We start from the raw sequence: 20,921 nt of genomic DNA, 5'->3' as shown, positions 1-20,921 counted from the left end.
GACAGAGACGTCCCCGTCTGGACGGAGACCCTCCCGTCTGGACAGACGTCCCCGTCTGGACAGAGACGCTCCCGTCTGGACAGACGTCCCCGCCTGGACGGAGACGCTCCCATCTGGACAGACGTCCCCGTCTGGACGGAGACGCTCCCGTCTGGACAGATGTCCCCGTCTGGACGGAGACGCTCCCGTCTGGACAGATGTCCCCGTCTGGACGGAGACGCTCCCGTCTGGACAGACGTCCCCGTCTGGACGGAGACGCTCCCGTCTGGACGGAGACGCTCCCGTCTGGACAGACGTCCCCGTCTGGACGGAGACGCTCCCGTCTGGATGGAGACGCTCCCGTCTGGACAGACGTCCCCGCCTGGACAGACGTCCCCGTCTGGACGGAGACGCTCCCGTCTGGACGGAGACGCTCCCGTCTGGACAGACGTCCCCGCCTGGACAGACGTCCCGCCTGGACAGACGTATAAATCAGTCGTAGACGTTGTGGGACTTCAGGTTTTTCTCCGCCGGCGCCGATCCGACAAGTTGAAGATGAATAACTGACGCCTGGGATTAAGTCCTCTCACTATTTTTAGTCCTGTGATTACCGCCGTCCTCTCCTCCTGCTCTTCTCCCCCCCCCCCCCCCCCCCCAACCGTTATCCTAAAGCTTAATGTGCTCCGGTTGCCATGGAAACAGCACCATTGTTATGGAGGCGACTCCACGGTGGAGGCGGAGCACCGACTTTGTACTGCGTCCGCCGGGCGTTCCTCCAGACTGACGGGGGGGGGGGGGGGGGGGGGGGGGGGGACGGTTCTATTAACAGGTGAACAGAAGTTCATGTAGACGATGAAGAGCTGGAAGAGCAGCTTTTACTGCAGCGGGAGGATTTTATTTTGTTTTGTTTTGTTTTGGTTTGGTTTGTTCCCCCGAGCTTCTCGAGCAGCAGGAGTAAAGAACGAGGGAGGAGGGATGGAGGGAGGAGGGATGGAGGGGAGGGATGGAGGAGGGGAGGGATGGAGGGGAGGAGGAGGGATGGAGGGAGGAGGAGGGATGGAGGGATGGAGGGGAGGAGGGATGGAGGGAGGAGGGATGGAGGGGGGGGAGGAGGGGAGGGATGGAGGGGAGGAGGAGGGATGGAGGAGGAGGAGGGATGGAGGAGGAGGAGGGATGGAGGGATGGAGGGGAGGAGGGATGGAGGGAGGAGGGATGGAGGGGAGGGATGGAGGGGAGGGATGGAGGGGAGGAGGAGGGATGGAGGAGGAGGAGGGTGAGGCTGATATAAGGAGACAGTGAGATCACCGTCTGTCTTCGGAGACGAAGACGTCTGAGTCCACGTTTCCTTCTCAGGAGGAAAAGAGAATAAAGAAGAAACTCCTCCCTTCAGAATCAGTTAATGGAGGAGGTGTGCCGGTGTTTACACTATGACACGCACACGCACACGCACGCACACGCACACACACACACACACACACACGCACAGACAATGATACACTATAAATATAAACAACGACAAACACAGGCAACATTGAACACGTTTTTCTCTTTAAACACTGAATAAACCAACAACCTGGTCATTTTCATACATTTCAGTCAATTTGTGGTTTATTGTTCAGGTGTCAGTGTCAGTCAGTGTGTCAGTCAGTGTGTCAGTCGGTGTGTCAGTCAGTGTGTCAGTCAGTGTGTCAGTCGGCGTGTCAGTCAGTGTGTCAGTCAGTGTGTCAGTCGGTGTGTCAGTCAGTGTGTCAGTCGGCGTGTCAGTCGGCGTGTCAGTCGGTGTGTCAGTCAGTGTGTCAGTCAGTGTGTCAGTCAGTGTGTCAGTCGGCGTGTCAGTCAGTGTGTCAGTCGGCGTGTCAGTCAGTGTGTCAGTCGGCGTGTCCGTCAGTGTGTCAGTCGGCGCGTCAGTCGGCGTGTCAGTCAGTGTGTCAGTCGGCGTGTCAGTCAGTGTGTCAGTCGGCGTGTCAGTCGGCGTGTCAGTCGGCGTGTCAGTCGGCGTGTCAGTCGGCGTGTCAGTCGGCGTGTCAGTCAGTCAGTCGGTGTGTCAGTTGGTGTCAGTCAGTCAGTCGGTGTGTCAGTCGGTGTGTCAGTCAGTGTGTCAGTTGGTGTCAGTCAGTCAGTCGGCGTGTCAGTCAGGGTGTCAGTCGGCGTGTCAGTCAGTGTGTCAGTCGGCGCGTCAGTCGGCGTGTCAGTCAGTGTGTCAGTCGGCACGTCAGTCGGCGTGTCAGTCAGCGTGTCAGTCGGCGTGTCAGTCGGCGTGTCAGTCAGTGTGTCAGTCGGCACGTCAGTCGGCGTGTCAGTCAGCGTGTCAGTCGGCACGTCAGTCGGCGTGTCCGTCAGTGTGTCAGTCGGCACGTCAGTCGGCGTGTCAGTCAGCGTGTCAGTCGGCGCGTCAGTCGGCGTGTCAGTCAGTGTGTCAGTCGGCGTGTCAGTCAGTGTGTCAGTCGGCGTGTCAGTCGGCGTGTCAGTCGGCGTGTCAGTCGGCGTGTCAGTCAGCGTGTCAGTCGGCACGTCAGTCGGCGTGTCCGTCAGTGTGTCAGTCGGCACGTCAGTCGGCGTGTCCGTCAGTGTGTCAGTCGGCGCGTCAGTCGGCGTGTCAGTCAGTGTGTCAGTCGGCGTGTCAGTCAGTGTGTCAGTCGGCGTGTCAGTCGGCGTGTCAGTCGGCGTGTCAGTCGGCGTGTCAGTCGGCGTGTCAGTCAGTCAGTCGGTGTGTCAGTTGGTGTCAGTCAGTCAGTCGGTGTGTCAGTCGGTGTGTCAGTCAGTGTGTCAGTTGGTGTCAGTCAGTCAGTCGGCGTGTCAGTCAGGGTGTCAGTCGGCGTGTCAGTCAGCGTGTCAGTCGGCGTGTCAGTCGGCGTGTCAGTCGGCGTGTCAGTCGGCGTGTCAGTCGGCGTGTCAGTCGGCGTGTCAGTCAGTCAGTCGGTGTGTCAGTTGGTGTCAGTCAGTCAGTCGGTGTGTCAGTCGGTGTGTCAGTCAGTGTGTCAGTTGGTGTCAGTCAGTCAGTCGGCGTGTCAGTCAGGGTGTCAGTCGGCGTGTCAGTCAGTGTGTCAGTCGGCGCGTCAGTCGGCGTGTCAGTCAGTGTGTCAGTCGGCACGTCAGTCGGCGTGTCAGTCGGCGTGTCAGTCAGTCAGTCAGTGTGTCAGTCGGCGCGTCAGTCGGCGTGTCAGTCAGTGTGTCAGTCGGCACGTCAGTCGGCGTGTCAGTCAGCGTGTCAGTCGGCGTGTCAGTCAGCGTGTCAGTCGGCGTGTCAGTCAGTCAGTCGGTGTGTCAGTCGGTGTCAGTACCCCTGCACCTCCACACTATAAGAGCTACAGCAACTAGTGACACTATGTTAATAATAAACTTCCCATCATGCATCTGGACTTCAGGGTTAGGGTCAGCTCCAATGAGCTCCAATGAGCTCCCAGAAGCTCCCAGAAGCTCCCAGAAGCTCCGCCCCCTCTAATCTACTTAATGAGCAATAACAAGAAGCCATTAAACAAGACGAGGGTCAGTCAGTCAGTCAGTCCTTCAGTCAGTCAGTCCTTCAGTCAGTCAGTCAGTCAGTCAGTCAGTCAGTCAGTCCTTCAGTCAGTCAGTCCTTCAGTCAGTCAGTCAGTCAGTCAGTCAGTCAGTCCTTCAGTCAGTCAGTCAGTCAGTCAGTCAGCAGAGCAGCCGGTTGTTTACAGTAACTAGCAGCACTTGACAGGAAGCTCTAAAGGAGAGGACACGTCGGGACCACATCAGGTCGGGACACACCGGGACACACCGGGACACTCTGGGACACTCTGGGACACACCGGGACACTCCGGGACACTCCGGGACACACCGTCTCAGCAGAAACACCGTCCCTGAAATGTCCCTGTCTGTCCAGAGGACCCGGCGGCTCCGTGGCTCCGCCCAGTTCGCCCCATTCAGAAGGTCAAGGGTGAGAAAATCCCATCGTCCCGACCTCAATGTGCCCCGTTGGCTCGATCCTGCCCTGAGGGCGGCTGCACACAACAACAACAACAACAACAACAACAACAACAACAACAACAGCCAGCAGTTGTTATTGATCTCTGCTCTCACTCCACTGAGGGAAACGGACCCGGTGGCCTCTGACCCACATTTTCACTTTGTGACGGTCATTGTACCGATCCTCGATGCTTCCCTGTGACCTCTGGTCGGCCACGGTAACCACGGTCACCACGGTAACCACGGTGACAACAGGCCCATGTAACACCCCGACCAGAGGGGAACGTAGGAACCTTCAGAACTGGAGCTGAACAGCAAACTGACTCCAGATCCTGTCAGTTGAACAAATCTAGAGAGTAACTCAGTACTTCCTCTCAGGATTCTGCTGTTTCTGTGTCTCTTCAACACAAAGAGTTATATAAACACCATCAGTACACCATCAGTACACCATCAGTAATGTCTGTCAATAAAAACACTATGAGAACTTTAAATCCTTCTTTACAGAGTCGAGCTGCTACGTTCCACTTTAGACTGTTATCATAGAACATCTGTTTGCTGCAGCACATCTCACACTCGGTGTTTCATCTAAACGTTATGAAACCTGACGGAGGTCAAGCAGGAGAGACGCTCCGGGGAGAGGATGAGCGTTCTTGTTGCTACGGCCCTGGAGGGGCTTTTATTTTGACGCTCCAATGGGAGCGCCATGGCAGGAGGACGCGACACAGAAAACGAAACATAAACAAAAACACAACCCAATCCTTGCCAACACTACAAACCTGATAAAAAACCCCAATGATGACATAAAACACGACTAACAGAAACTCCCATGATGCACTGCAGCTATCACGGACCTGCTAGCTAACGGCTATCTAGCCACAAGCTGCAGCGCCGCTAGCTACCGTAGCAACCAGACTGCAGGAACATCAGACGTATCTGTTCAACGTTGCGTTTTGCCGATTCATGATTAGCGTTAGCTCGATAGCGCCGCGGCCGTTTCCCAGTGAAACACATTATAAGACCGACGTTTGCTAGCTTAGCATCATGACTCACTAGACGGAGGCTCGTTCGACAAACGGAGCCGAGGACGAGGGGGGACGGGGGGGGGGCTGGGGGGGATTGGGGGGACTGGGGGACTGGGGGGGCTGGGGGCAGGGGGGACTGGGGGGGGGCAGTAATTATATCGGGGGAACCAAGCGAGCAGCTGACGGTATTGAGCGTCTCGCTGCACGGAGCAGGTCAGTGGTCTCTAATGGACGGTGGCCTTCAGGAACCACAATGAAGCCTTTGTCTGCAGGAGGACGTCTCCTCTCACCTCCGGTCCTCAACCCCATCAGATCAGTGGGGGGGGGGACGGGGGGCAGGAGGGGGGGGCAGAGGACACTGACGTGCCCCAGGCTTTTCCCATCGTCAGCCGACTATCGAGCTGCTTTTCATCGTTTCATCATGGAGGACGAGGACAAAACGTCCAACTCTAACAGAGGAACAAAACCCTCGACAGTCCACCGTGTCCGTCACCGTCCTTTACTGTCCCACATGGTCCCACATGCCCTTCACCGTCCCACATGTCCTTCATCGTCCCACATGTCCTTCACCGTTCCACAATCGTCCCTCATCGTCCCTCACCGTCCCACACCGTCCTTCACCGTCCCACATGGTCCCACATGTCCTTCATCGTCCCACATGTCCTTCATCGTCCCACATCGTCCATCGTCCCACATCGTCCTTCACCGTCCCACATCGTCCCACATCGTCCCACACCGTCCCACATCGTCCTTCACCATCCCACATCGTCCCACATCGTCCCACATCGTCCTTCACCGTCCCACATCGTCCCACATCGTCCTTCATCGTCCTTCACCGTCCCACATCGTCCCACACCGTCCCACATCGTCCCTCATCGTCCTTCACCGTCCCACATCGTCCCACACCGTCCCACATCGTCCCTCATCGTCCCACATCGTCCATCGTCCCACATCGTCCTTCACCGTCCCACACCGTCCCACATCGTCCCTCATCGTCCTTCACCGTCCCACATCGTCCCACACCGTCCCACATCGTCCCTCATCGTCCCACATCGTCCATCGTCCCACATCGTCCTTCATCGTCCCACATCGTCCTTCATCGTCCCTCATCGTCCCACATCGTCCTTTTGTTGACCATTAAACTACATTAAACTACGTCAAACTACGTCAAACTACATTAAACTACGTCCAGGTGTGCTGCACCGTCACCTCTTTGTTAAGAAAAAACGCACCAGAACCTCAGAACCTCCGTCACCACAAATCAAGGGACCCGAGGACACGAGGACACGAGGACACGAGGACCGGACGGCGGAGCTCCACCTGTAGAGCTCCACCTGCTCCAACAGCAGAACTAAATCCTCTTAAAATCAATCAAATAAAAGTCTTGTAACAACAAACGGTGTCTTGGTTTGTTGACGTCATCAAACTGTCACGTGCATTGTTCAATTACTGAATTATTGAAGTTTTGGAAAAGACCTTAAACATGTCGGTTGTTTTATTTTGCAGGGTGGTGGTGGTGGTGGAGGGGGGTCTCTGGGGGAGGGGGGGAGGTCTCTGGGGGAGGGGGGGAGGTCTCTGGGGGGGGGCGAGGCTCAACCACGACTGTTGGTTCGTCACTTCTGACACGATGCAGTTATTCTTCATTCATTCCTCCTTCAGGACCTGAACCCCACCTCTCCACCTCTCCACCTCTCCACCTCTCCACCTCCACCCACTGCACTCCGCCCTGCGGAGGTCACACACACACACACACACACACACACACACACACACACACACACACACACACACACACACACACACACACACTCAGCGGGGAGCCTCCGGTTCTCCACGTTCCCAGCTGAGGCACAACGAGCAGCTGCAGATCGACGCCCGCTCCGGTTGGACTGCGCGCGCAGCGACATCGGCACGTAATCGATCACATCGATGAATTAAACCCGTGCAGGACGACGCAGCAGCCGGGGGCCGTGCACCCCCCCCCCCCCCTCTACCTGTGGAGCACAAGAGGCTGACGACGCGGCGGACACTCACCAGCTGATTCCAGCACGCGCGACACCCAGCGAGGAAGAAAAACCTACCAAAATCAATAAATGAATAAAGAGTAAATAAACGAAAGAATGAGAAGCGGTGAGTTCCGGTCCGGTGGAGCAGCGGTCCGCCTCCCAGCGTCTCCTGACGGGCAGAGCAGCGCAGCGTCGCAGCCGCCGGACGCCGCGGCATCGAGCGGACTGAGCGCGAGAGCGACGCGACGCGGCGCGACGCGGCGCCGCGCGAAGCGCCGGAGCTCCGCGCGCGGCCTTGCGCGCGCGCGCGCGCGCCCGGACCGGAAGCAGTGACGCGGCCGCGAAGGCTTTCAAAGAGTAAAAGAGCTTGAGGGAAAGACGTCCGAGCGAATTTCCCAGAAGATCCCGAGAGACACGGCGACGACTTTTAAATGTTCGACAGGAAAAAAAGCTGCTTCATGTTGAGACGAACCGGAGGAACGCGAACGATTGTGTTTTGTTTTAATATGCTTTTATTTTGAAGATGAACAGATCGCCGCAACAGACGGATGGATGGATGGATGGATAAATAAATAAATAAATTTAAAAAATAAATAAATTTAAAAAATAGATAAATAATAAATAAATAAATCAATGAAAAATACATAAATTCGTTAATTAATTTAAAAATAGACAAAACAATAAATAAATAAATGAAAAATAAAGAAATTATTTAATCAAAAAATAGATAATAAATAAATTAATAAATAATAAATTTATAAATTAAAAAATAGATAAATAATAAATAAATAAATAAATGAAAGATACATAAATTCGTTAATTAATTTAAAAATAGACAAAACAATAAAAAAATAAATGAAAAATAAAGAAATTATTATAAAAGTAAATAAATAAATAAATGAAAATAAATACATAAATAAATAGATGTCTGATTCCTCTTCACACTGGTGGAGATCAACGTCTATTTAGGAACGACAGGCCAATCACAATATTACCACAGTACTATAAAATAATTAGAAGAAATAAATTCATAAATAGATTTCATAGTTTTTGAATGTAGATGAAGACACAACCATCCAACCAACCATCCAACCAACCAACCAACCAACCAACCATCCAACCAACCAACCAACCAACCAACCATCCAACCAACCAACCAACCAACCATCCAACCATACAAGCTGCTTGGTTTCCATGTGAGTGAATGTTGGATTCTCCAGCTTTGTTTCAGAATCTCTGCTGCTGAAGCAGAAACGTGACGTTTACATGAGAAGTGACCCAAATAACAAGTTTCACTTTGAGTCACAGGAATTAAATCATGTTCTAACATTAATGCCTCAATATTTATGGGGGGGAAAATGCAGATATAGAAATATAGAAATAGGATTATTAATCTTTTTGAGCCCTTTTATTCAAATGTGGTGAGGATTATACCAACGTCTTCTTTGTGTGTGTGTTTGCGTGTGTGTGTGTGTGTGTGGGGGGGGGGGGGTCAAGCCTTATCTGTCTGTTCAGACGGTCATAAAAGCTCTGGTTTATCTTTTCTTTGATACGATTCAACAGGCCGTTGTTCTAAAAATACCCAGATGATGAACAAAAGCTTAGCTGAGCTTTCTGTCAGTGTCCCTGGAGGGAAGAGAAGAAAAGAAAAGAAAGAAACACAAGAGGAGGTCGTTAATAGTGCGAACATCCACCTAAAGCAGCGCGATACTAGATAAACCAGCTGAGACTTGGGTTGCCAGGTTGGGGGCAAAAATCTCATTGAGCACAGTAGAATATTAAAATTATTATAAAATATTGCAGAAAATATATTAAATTGACAAGTAATATTAATGAATATAAATAAGATTAATGATTTCTCACCCTGTAAATTATTTTCATTAAAAAAACCTTTATCAAACTTTATCACGTATATTAAACATTTACCTACAAAACATGTTGAAAGAGGATTAGGAATAAATAAAGAACAAATAATAAAAAAAAAAGAGGAGAGAATCGCTGCAAAAAGCTTTTACTTTTATTTTGACAAACCCTCCCGGAAGCAGTAGCTCTGCTTTTATACAACTCGACGCGTCTTTTCGTTCTCGCTCCTGCGCTTCTTCCTTAAGTTTTAAAGTTCAGAGTTTTTCCGCCAGAAGACGATTAAAGCTGCGATGGGAGCTTGTTTGGCTCTGGGCTCAGTCGCCAGCTGCGTGAGTAAACATCTGGATCGTTTTCTTTTGTTTTCTTTTGTTTTCTGGACTAATTCACATGTTTAGTTATTGTTGTTGATCCAGGAACTCATTACGTCACAGTTTATGTCGCGTGAAACCTGCAAATACTTCAGTTTCCCCCCCAAAAAAACTCACACGAGAGCGTTTTATTAATATATTGTGAATATTTTAACTTCATCCGTCGTTTAATAAAACGTTGATTTGTTCTGACGTGGTTTTATTCGTTCTCGTCCTTCAAGGTGTGAAAATCAATCTCAGTCCAGGTAAATGGTCACGTTCTATATACGTCACAGCTTTAATGAGCATTTCAACATAAATCTAGAAGTAAATCAGCTTCAATGATCGTTTTATTGTTGAAATAAAGCGCTACTTCCGGGTTGAAGACGAAACTCCCGCGGTCGTTTTGTTATTTGCAGTGAGAATCAAGTTTTTCTTCATTTTCCACAGATTAAAACTGGAGTCAGGCTTTTCAAGGTTAAACCCAGTAACCAGTGACTTCCTGCTATTTCACCTCCTTCCAGACCATCACTTCTGTTTCACATCACCAATGTTATATTATCAATACTTTTCCCCTCGTCGTTCTTTATTTTCCCAGTTTGGTCATTAAGGAAATAATTCCACTATAATTTAATCCTGTTGCCTTTAATACTGTACCCTTCTAAAGTCTTAATACTACAACCTTCAAACCCCAACATTAAAAATACAAGTTTAACAACTTCAACAGGAACAAATAGAATAAAGACTCGAATTATTTTTATTGTCATTGTTGTCTGTGTGTGTGTGTGTGTGTGTGTGTGTGTGTGTGTGTGTGTGTGGTGGGTTTTTTGGAAGTTTTTTTTTGGGGGGGGGGTATTCTTTCTTTTTTAAATTATTTTTTTAAAAATTAAGTTTTTTGGGGGAATTATTTTTCTCTCTTTTTTTGAAGTTTTTTCGAAGGTTTTTTTTGGGGAGAAGTATTTTAAAAAAAATTTGGGGGAACTTTTTTGGTAAGTATTTTTATTGGGGGGTGTATTATTTTTTTAAGGTATTTTTTTAAAGTTTTTTTTAAGTGTTTTATTTTTGAAGTTTTTTGGTAAGTTGTTTTTGAAAGTATTTTTTTGGAAGTTGTTTTTTTTGAAAAAATTTTTTTTTTTGAAACAAAGTTTTTCTGTTTATTTTTTCACCTCCTTTCTGTTGATTTCGTTAAAAACCAAACAAACAGTCGTGTCCTGCTGCCTGAAGCCCCCCCCTCACTGTCCACCCCCCCCCCCCCCCCCCCCCCCCTCTCTCTCCAGGCCTCCTGTCTCTGTGGCTCGGCCTCCTGCCTCCTGTCGTCATGTTGTCCCTCCACCTTCAGCTCCACCATCACCCGGCTGGCCTTCTCCACCCTGCTGCTGCTGGGGACGCTGGTGTCGGTGGTGCTCATCCTGCCGGGGGTGGAGCAGCAGCTGCAGAAGGTACTGGTCCTTCCCCTGGTCCCCCTCGTCCCCCTGGTCCCCCTCAGTCCTCCACTCAACACGTCTTTTCTGAAACCTCTGCTCAGATCCCCGGGTTCTGCAGGACCGGCTCCGTCCTGCCGGGGGCGCTGGACTGTGACGTCATCGTGGGCTACAAGTCGGTCTACCGCATGTGCTTCGCCATGGCCGTCTTCTTCTTCCTGTTCTCCGTCATCATGATCCGCGTGCGCAGCAGCAAGGACCCCCGGGGGGCCCTCCAGAACGGGTCAGTGCCGGGACAGTGGGGGGGGGGGGGGGGGGGGGGGGGGGGGACGCCCTCTGGTGGACCAACGCCGTCCCTGCGCCTGTTTCTTTAAATGTGTATTTTGAAAAAAGGAAAAAAATTGAAATCTTGTGTTTAGATTCTGGTTCTTCAAGTTCCTGGCGCTGGTCGGCATCGCGGTGGGGGCGTTCTTCATCCCTGACGGCGTCTTCACCACGGGTAGGGACACGGGGGACACGGTGGACACGGTGGACACGGTGGACTTGTCCAACGTCTTCACTGAGAGTTTGCAGAGCAGCTGCTATTAATTAATGCTGATCATCAGATTAGATTAAATTAAACTTTATTTTCTCTACAAACTACGAAATCCAGTTTAGCCTCCAACCAGAAGCTCAATATCACAAGTATCAGATATGTTTTAATGGGGTGATTATTATTATTAGTATTATTATTTATTATTATTATTAATAATAATAATAATAATTTATTATTATTAATAATAATAATAATTAGTATTATTATTGCTATTATTAATTGTTATTATTATTATTAATTGTTGTTGTTGTTATTATTCATTATTATCATTAATTATTATTCTTATTATTAATAATTATTATTTTTTATTATTAATTATTATTATTAATAATAATAATAATTAGTATTATTATTGCTATTATTAATTGTTATTATTATTATTAATTGTTGTTATTATTATTATTATTAGTTGTTGTTGTTATTATTAATTATTATCATTAATTATTATTCTTATTATTAATAATAATAATTTTTTATTATTAATTATTATTATTAATAATAATAATAATTAGTATTATTATTGCTATTATTAATTGTTATTATTATTATTATTATTATTATTATTATTATTATTATTATTAGTTCCTCCGTCGGCTCAGAGCTGACCTCTGTGGTCCTCGAAGGGTTAAACCACATGTTGGTGCTTCACCCTGTTGAAACGTCTGCCCCCCCCCCCCTCCTGTTTGCCCCCCCCCCCAGTGTGGTACTACTTCGGAGTGGTGGGCTCCTTCATCTTCATCATCATTCAGCTCATCCTGCTGGTCGCTCATTCCTGGAACCAGTCGTGGCTTCAGAGGGCCGAGGAGGGGGCCCGGGGCTGGTACGCTGGTGAGAGGACCCCCCCTCTATTATCTATACATCTACATCTGGTACGCTGGTGAGAGGACCCCCCCTCTATTATCTATACATCTACATCTGGTACGCTGGTGAGAGGACCCCCCCTCTATTATCTATACATCTACATCTGGTACGCTGGTGAGAGGACCCCCCCTCTATTATCTATACATCTACATCTGGTACGCTGGTGAGAGGACCCCCCCTCTATTATCTATACATCTACATCTGGTACGCTGGTGAGAGGACCCCCCCTCTATTATCTATACATCTACATCTGGTACGCTGGTGAGAGGACCCCCCTCTATTATCTATACATCTACATCTGGTACGCTGGTGAGAGGACCCCCCTCTATTATCTATACATCTACATCTGGTACGCTGGTGAGAGGACCCCCCCTCTATTATCTATACATCTACATCTGGTACGCTGGTGAGAGGACCCCCCCTCTATTATCTATACATCTACATCTGGTACGCTGGTGAGAGGACCCCCCTCTATTATCTATACATCTACATCTGGTACGCTGGTGAGAGGACCCCCCCTCTATTATCTATACATCTACATCTGGTACGCTGGTGAGAGGACCCCCCCCTCTATTATCTATACATCTACATCTGGTACGCTGGTGAGAGGACCCCCCTCTATTATCTATACATCTACATCTGGTACGCTGGTGAGAGGACCCCCCCTCTATTATCTATACATCTACATCTGGTACGCTGGTGAGAGGACCCCCCTCTATTATCTATACATCTACATCTGGTACGCTGGTGAGAGGACCCCCCCTCTATTATCTATACATCTACATCTGGTACGCTGGTGAGAGGACCCCCCCTCTATTATCTATACATCTACATCTGGTACGCTGGTGAGAGGACCCCCTCCTCTATTATCTATACATCTACATCTGGTACGCTGGTGAGAGGACCCCCCCTCTATTATCTATACATCTACATCTGGTACGCTGGTGAGAGGACCCCCCCTCTATTATCTATACATCTACATCTGGTACGCTGGTGAGAGGACCCCCCCTCTATTATCTATACATCTACATCTGGTACGCTGGTGAGAGGACCCCCCCTCTATTATCTATAGATCTATATCTACATCTGGTACGCTGGTGAGAGGACCCCCCCTCTATTATCTATACATCTACATCTACAGTTGGTACACTGGTGAGAGGACACATTCATCCATCTCCTATCTAGATCTATAGATCTCCTCAGCAGCTCTCAGTCGCTCTCTGCTTTTAGTTTTTACAAAACTGTTCAAAAGGCAGATCAAGCTTAGCTTTGAACCACGACTTTGTCTCAGTTCAGTTCGTTCCTCCTGCTCCGGTGATGAACCACACTGACGTCAGTCACTTTCCATTTCACCGGCAAAGTTCTGTGCGGCCATCTAGTGGCGAAGAGTATTTATACATGATTACTCTGCAACACACTGTGAGATCAAAGGTTTTTTTAGAAGAAAATGTGAAATGTGATAATTTCCCACGGCTCACCTGACGAGATCTGGAGGAAACACCAGCGGTTGAAAAACACTGGAATAGATCTGTTGGTTGGATGGATGGTTGGTTGGATGGTTGGTTGGATGGTTGGTTGGATGGTTGGTTGGTTGGTTGGATGGTTGGTTGGTTGGTTGGTTGGTTGGTTGGTTGGATGGTTGGTTGGTTGGATGGATGGTTGGTTGGATGGATGGTTGGTTGGATGGTTGGTTGGTTGGTTGGTTGGATGGTTGGTTGGTTGGATGGTTGGTTGGATGGATGGATGGTTGGTTGGTTGGTTGGATGGTTGGTTGGATGGATGGATGGTTGGTTGGATGTTGGATGGATGGTTTGTTGGTTGGTTTGTTGGTTGGTTGGATGGTTGGATGGAGGGTTGGTTGGATGGTTGGTTGGATGGTTGGTTGGTTGGATAGTTGGTTAGTTGGCTGGTTGGATGGATGGTTGGATGGTTGTTTAACTCCGCCCCCTTCCCCTCCCCCCAGCCCTGCTGACCTTCACCATCCTCCATTACGCCCTGGCCTTCGCCGCCGTCGTCGTCTTCTTCGTGTACTACGCCGCCGCCGCCGCCTGCGTGGAGCACAAGGTGTTCGTCAGCCTCAACCTGCTGTTCTGCGTCGGCGTGTCGGTCGTGGCGGTTCTGCCCAAAGTCCAGGTGAGAGACCAGGGACACCATGTCCAGAGGACCAGGGACACCAGTCCGGTAGTGGACCAGAGAAACCAGCGTGTGCTTTGATGTGTGTGCTTTGATGTGGTCCCCAGGATGCCCAGCCCAGCTCCGGCCTGCTGCAGGCCTCCCTCATCTCCCTCTACACCATGTACGTCACCTGGTCCGCCATGACCAACAACCCCGGTGAGTCCAGGTGTAGGGCGTAGGGTGGCGCCGCGCCGGAGGAGGGGGGGGTGTGACTCTTCTGTCTGTCCTGATCTCAGACCAGCAGTGTAACCCCCAGCCTGCTGAGGACCGCCAGCCCCACCCCCGCACCCGGACCCCCAGGACCCCCCGGGGCGAAGGGGCAGTGGTGGGACGCGCAGGGCATCGTGGGACTGGTCATCTTCTTGTTCTGCACTCTTTATGCCAGGTACAACAACAACAACAACAACAACAACAACCACCTGCTCAAAGCGACAGTTTATTGATCATCACATCACAGTCTGGTAATATTCCAGAATAAAATACAAAGCTGCTCCCGTCTTCTACATTCTACATTCTACATTCTGTATACTTTATTCTAAATTCTATATACTATATACTACATTCTACATTCTACATTTGGCATTCTACATGCTCGCCCTCCGAGTCCTGGACCAGAACTGGCCCTCATGTCACACAAACACCATTGAACAGTGGTCTAAGAGGGTTTTGGCTCCGCCCCCTCAGCATCCGGTCGTCCAACAACGCCCAGGTGAACAAGCTGATGCAGACGGAGGAGGGGCGGGGCCTGACGGCCGACTACGAGGCGGCGCCGGGCGAGGACGGCGTCCGGCGGGCCGTGGACAACGAGGAGGACGGCGTGTCCTACAGCTACTCCTTCTTCCACTTCTGCCTCTTCCTGGCGTCGCTCTACATCATGATGACGCTAACCAACTGGTACAAGTGAGTGTCGGTCGCTAACCAACTGGTACAAGTGAGTGTCGGTCGCTGACCAACTGGTACAAGTGAGTGTCGGTCGCTGACCAACTGGTACAAGTGAGTGTCGGTCACTAACCAACTGGTACAAGTGAGTGTCGGTCACTAACCAACTGGTACAAGTGAGTGTCGGTCACTAACCAACTGGTACAAGTGAGTGTCGGTCGCTGACCAACTGGTACATGTGAGTGTCGGTCACTAACCAACTGGTACATGTGAGTGTCGGTCGCTGACCAACTGGTACAGGTGAGTGTCGGTCACTAACCAACTGGTACATGTGAGTGTCGGTCACTAACCAACTGGTACAAGTGAGTGTCGGTCGCTGACCAACTGGTACAGGTGAGTGTCGGTCGCTGACCAACTGGTACAAGTGAGTGTCGGTCGCTAACCAACTGGTACAAGTGAGTGTCGGTCACTAACCAACTGGTACAAGTGAGTGTCGGTCGCTGACCAACTGGTACAAGTGAGTGTCGGTCGCTGACCAACTGGTACAGGTGAGTGTCGGTCGCTGACCAACTGGTACAAGTGAGTGTCGGTCGCTAACCAACTGGTACAAGTGAGTGTCGGTCACTAACCAACTGGTACAAGTGAGTGTCGGTCGCTGACCAACTGGTACATGTGAGTGTCGGTCACTAACCAACTGGTACATGTGAGTGTCGGTCGCTGACCAACTGGTACAAGTGAGTGTCGGTCGCTAACCAACTGGTACAGGTGAGTGTCGGTCGCTGACCAACTGGTACAAGTGAGTGTCGGTCGCTGACCAACTGGTACATGTGAGTGTCGGTCGCTGACCAACTGGTACAAGTGAGTGTCGGTCGCTGACCAACTGGTACAGGTGAGTGTCGGTCGCTGACCAACTGGTACAAGTGAGTGTCGGTCGCTAACCAACTGGTACAAGTGAGTGTCGGTCACTAACCAACTGGTACAAGTGAGTGTCGGTCGCTGACCAACTGGTACAAGTGAGTGTCGGTCGCTGACCAACTGGTACAGGTGAGTGTCGGTCGCTGACCAACTGGTACAAGTGAGTGTCGGTCGCTAACCAACTGGTACAAGTGAGTGTCGGTCACTAACCAACTGGTACAAGTGAGTGTCGGTCGCTGACCAACTGGTACATGTGAGTGTCGGTCACTAACCAACTGGTACATGTGAGTGTCGGTCACTAACCAACTGGTACAAGTGAGTGTCTGTCGCTAACCAACTGGTACAAGTGAGTGTCGGTCGCTGACCAACTGGTACATGTGAGTGTCGGTCACTAACCAACTGGTACATGTGAGTGTCGGTCACTAACCAACTGGTACATGTGAGTGTCGGTCACTAACCAACTGGTACAAGTGAGTGTCGGTCACTGACCAACTGGTACAAGTGAGTGTCGGTCACTGACCAACTGGTACAAGTGAGTGTCGGTCGCTAACCAACTGGTACAAGTGAGTGTCGGTCGCTAACCAACTGGTACAAGTGAGTGTCGGTCGCTAACCAACTGGTACAAGTGAGTGTCGGTCGCTGACCAACTGGTACAGGTGAGTGTCGGTCGCTGACCAACTGGTACAAGTGAGTGTCGGTCGCTAACCAACTGGTACAAGTGAGTGTCGGTCACTAACCAACTGGTACAAGTGAGTGTCGGTCGCTGACCAACTGGTACAAGTGAGTGTCGGTCGCTGACCAACTGGTACAAGTGAGTGTCGGTCGCTAACCAACTGGTACAAGTGAGTGTCGGTCACTAACCAACTGGTACAAGTGAGTGTCGGTCGCTGACCAACTGGTACAAGTGAGTGTCGGTCGCTGACCAACTGGTACAAGTGAGTGTCGGTCGCTGACCAACTGGTACAAGTGAGTGTCGGTCGCTGACCAACTGGTACAGGTGAGTGTCGGTCGCTGACCAACTGGTACAAGTGAGTGTCGGTCGCTAACCAACTGGTACAAGTGAGTGTCGGTCGCTGACCAACTGGTACATGTGAGTGTCGGTCACTAACCAACTGGTACATGTGAGTGTCGGTCGCTGACCAACTGGTACAAGTGAGTGTCGGTCGCTAACCAACTGGTACAGGTGAGTGTCGGTCGCTGACCAACTGGTACAAGTGAGTGTCGGTCGCTGACCAACTGGTACATGTGAGTGTCGGTCACTAACCAACTGGTACATGTGAGTGTCGGTCGCTGACCAACTGGTACAAGTGAGTGTCGGTCGCTGACCAACTGGTACAGGTGAGTGTCGGTCGCTGACCAACTGGTACAAGTGAGTGTCGGTCGCTAACCAACTGGTACAAGTGAGTGTCGGTCACTAACCAACTGGTACAAGTGAGTGTCGGTCGCTGACCAACTGGTACAGGTGAGTGTCGGTCGCTGACCAACTGGTACAAGTGAGTGTCGGTCACTAACCAACTGGTACAAGTGAGTGTCGGTCGCTGACCAACTGGTACATGTGAGTGTCGGTCACTAACCAACTGGTACATGTGAGTGTCGGTCACTAACCAACTGGTACAAGTGAGTGTCGGTCACTGACCAACTGGTACAAGTGAGTGTCGGTCGCTAACCAACTGGTACAAGTGAGTGTCGGTCGCTAACCAACTGGTACAAGTGAGTGTCGGTCGCTGACCAACTGGTACAGGTGAGTGTCGGTCGCTAACCAACTGGTACAAGTGAGTGTCGGTCGCTAACCAACTGGTACAAGTGAGTGTCGGTCGCTAACCAACTGGTACAAGTGAGTGTCGGTCGCTAACCAACTGGTACAAGTGAGTGTCGGTCGCTAACCAACTGGTACAAGTGAGTGTCGGTCGCTAACCAACTGGTACAAGTGAGTGTCGGTCGCTAACCAACTGGTACAAGTGAGTGTCGGTCGCTGACCAACTGGTACAGGTGAGTGTCGGTCGCTGACCAACTGGTACAAGTGAGTGTCGGTCGCTAACCAACTGGTACAAGTGAGTGTCGGTCACTAACCAACTGGTACAAGTGAGTGTCGGTCGCTGACCAACTGGTACATGTGAGTGTCGGTCACTAACCAACTGGTACAAGTGAGTGTCGGTCACTGACCAACTGGTACAAGTGAGTGTCGGTCGCTAACCAACTGGTACAAGTGAGTGTCGGTCGCTAACCAACTGGTACAAGTGAGTGTCGGTCGCTGACCAACTGGTACAAGTGAGTGTCGGTCGCTAACCAACTGGTACAAGTGAGTGTCGGTCGCTAACCAACTGGTACAAGTGAGTGTCGGTCGCTAACCAACTGGTACAAGTGAGTGTCGGTCGCTGACCAACTGGTACAAGTGAGTGTCGGTCACTAACCAACTGGTACAAGTGAGTGTCGGTCGCTGACCAACTGGTACAAGTGAGTGTCGGTCACTAACCAACTGGTACAAGTGAGTGTCGGTCGCTAACCAACTGGTACAAGTGAGTGTCGGTCGCTAACCAACTGGTACAAGTGAGTGTCGGTCGCTAACCAACTGGTACAAGTGAGTGTCGGTCGCTAACCAACTGGTACAAGTGAGTGTCGGTCGCTAACCAACTGGTACAAGTGAGTGTCGGTCGCTAACCAACTGGTACAAGTGAGTGTCGGTCGCTGACCAACTGGTACAAGTGAGTGTCGGTCACTAACCAACTGGTACAAGTGAGTGTCGGTCGCTAACCAACTGGTACAAGTGAGTGTCGGTCACTAACCAACTGGTACAGGTGGTGCAGGACAGACCGAGACACGTTTAGAAACTTCAGACCTGCTGACGATGTCCCCTGTCCTTCTGTCCTTCCTTTCGTTCCCTGTCCTGCCTGTCCTGCCTGTCCTGCCTGTCCTCCCTGTCCTGCCTGTCCTTCCTGTCCTCCCTGTCCTCCCTGTCCTCCCTGTCCTTCCTGTCCAGGCTGGACTCGGACTACGAGTCCATGCAGACGTCGATGCCGGCGGTCTGGGTGAAGATCTGCTCCAGCTGGCTGGGCTTGGCCCTCTACCTGTGGACCCTGGTGGCCCCGCTGGCGCTGCCGGACCGGGAGTTCAACTGAACCCCCCCTACACCACCCCCCCCCCCCCCTCTCTCTCGCTCGCTCGCTCGCTCACACGGAGCCGCAGCACAGTTACCTTCAGCTTGAGATTGGATCTTCACCTTTAATCTCGTCCGTCTCCACGGTTACACTCGTCCGACGTCTTCGTCTCACTACACGTCCAAATTAACCTCCTTCTTCTTCTGCTGTTCTGTTCTTGTGCCAGATTATATAACAGGAGGCCTTTTCTCACTATGTTGCACCTTTTATTGAGGGTTTTCTTTCTTTTTTTTTTTTTTTTACATTTTTTACAGTCTTTCTTATTTTTGTTATTGGAATAAAACTGGTTCAGTTGTGTCTCCAGGTGTAGGGTGTGTCTCTGTCCTGCAGGGGGCGCTGGATCTCATTATCTCTTGGTCCAGTCCTCCCCTCTGGCCCCTTTAAAGATCCATCAACTATATATATATATATATATATATATAATATATAAGGTTTTAACAAAAAGGGTCTGTCATTTAGAAAACTGTGGGAGGCTTTTAATTTGAAAGCCAAATAAACTAATATCCACCGCCTCACCTGCCAGACCCTTTCAGCTGATGTTGGTCCTGTAGCCCGGACCTGAGGGGTCAAAGTGGGCGGGACCCGGCTAACTAGCTCACAGACCACGCCCCCTTGCAACAGCCCACGCCCTCGTCCAACAGGCCACGCCCCCTTGTAGCAGCCACACGTCTATCGAGCGGCGTTTTAACATCTCAGCTGCAGTTTCTTCCTCTCCTCCTCCTGCTGTAAGAAACTTTCCTCTGAACTGTTTCATAACAAAAGTTTCTGTACGAGCCGCCATGTTGGAGTGATGCGTTCAGGTGCATCACGGCATTTCAACGCTCGGACGGCAGCGACGCTAGAAGCTAAATATGACTAAACTCTGACTGATGGAGAGCTGGAACACCATCAGTCCAGTGAGCGGAAGTCTCAGTCACTGCAAATGTTAAAACCTTTTAGAATTTTAATTGCAGTGGTCATATAATATAAGTGAAAACGTGTCTGCATCACGAACCAGAACCCCGAGGAAGTCGTACAGAACGATCTCACGTTCCAGAGAACTGCTCTTCAGTTTAGAAGCTTTAAACTTTAACCAGTTTCACTTGTTTATTTAGATTTTTTTTAGCTCTCGTCTTTAATTGTGACGACGAACCGAACAAACGTCCCTCGTGCAATTATATAACGACAGATTGATCAATATCTGTTCACAGCATGTTGATTGTTCTTAATTATACAATTTGGGAAAATCATGACAGGAAAAATAAATTATTTAATCATTTATTTATTGACAACTGGCTAGGCCACACCAAACTTCACTCCTTCACTCCTTCACTCCTTCACTCCTCTCTCTCTCCTCTCTCTCTCTCTCTCTCTCTCTCTCTCTCCTCTCTCTCCTGGCGGTCTTCTGAGCTTTCTCCTCCGCCTTCTTCATCTTGGCCTTCTCCCGGTCAGTCTTGGACGCCAGCTCCGTCAGCTTGACGACCTGGTCGATGAGAACCCGGGTGTCCAGCCTGGTCCTCCTCCTGTCCTCCGTCCATCCGTCCTCCTTGGCCGTCCAGGTGTCCTCTGCCTGTCTGGACCTTTCCAGCAGCTCCTCCTTCAGCCTGGTCTCGCCCTGCAGTCGCTGCTCCAGAGCTCCCAGCTTCCTCGTCCAGTCGGCCTCCATGACGTCCATCCTGGCCTCCGCCTTCTGGACCTCCGCCACACATTCCAGGCTCTTCTCCATGAGCGCCACCTTGTGGCACTGGGAGTTGCTGGCTGCTCCGGCTCTCTCCACCGCGAGGAGCGCCA

General features: G+C 50.3%; 1 protein-coding gene across 1 annotated transcript; it reads left to right on the top strand.

Annotated features, from left to right (window-relative positions):
• Positions 1 to 9,004: 9,004 nt before the first annotated feature.
• LOC308144803 (serine incorporator 2-like) lies at positions 9,005 to 19,450 on the top strand. Its single transcript, XM_080516031.1, is given in 11 exon segments — positions 9,005 to 9,132; positions 10,428 to 10,589; positions 10,676 to 10,854; positions 10,991 to 11,070; positions 11,866 to 11,994; positions 13,991 to 14,160; positions 14,268 to 14,358; positions 14,439 to 14,452; positions 14,454 to 14,587; positions 14,887 to 15,102; positions 18,974 to 19,450. Coding segments are annotated over 11 exon segments (1,353 nt in total). The 5' UTR covers positions 9,005 to 9,093; the 3' UTR covers positions 19,113 to 19,450.
• The last annotated feature ends 1,471 nt before the right edge of the window (positions 19,451 to 20,921 follow it).

This window comes from Blennius ocellaris, assembly GCF_963422515.1.
Source record: "Blennius ocellaris genome assembly, chromosome: 20".
NCBI classification, from domain to species: domain Eukaryota; kingdom Metazoa; phylum Chordata; class Actinopteri; order Blenniiformes; family Blenniidae; genus Blennius; species Blennius ocellaris.
Note: the sequence above shows the minus strand (reverse complement) of the source record. Positions and strands in the feature narration are given on the sequence as shown.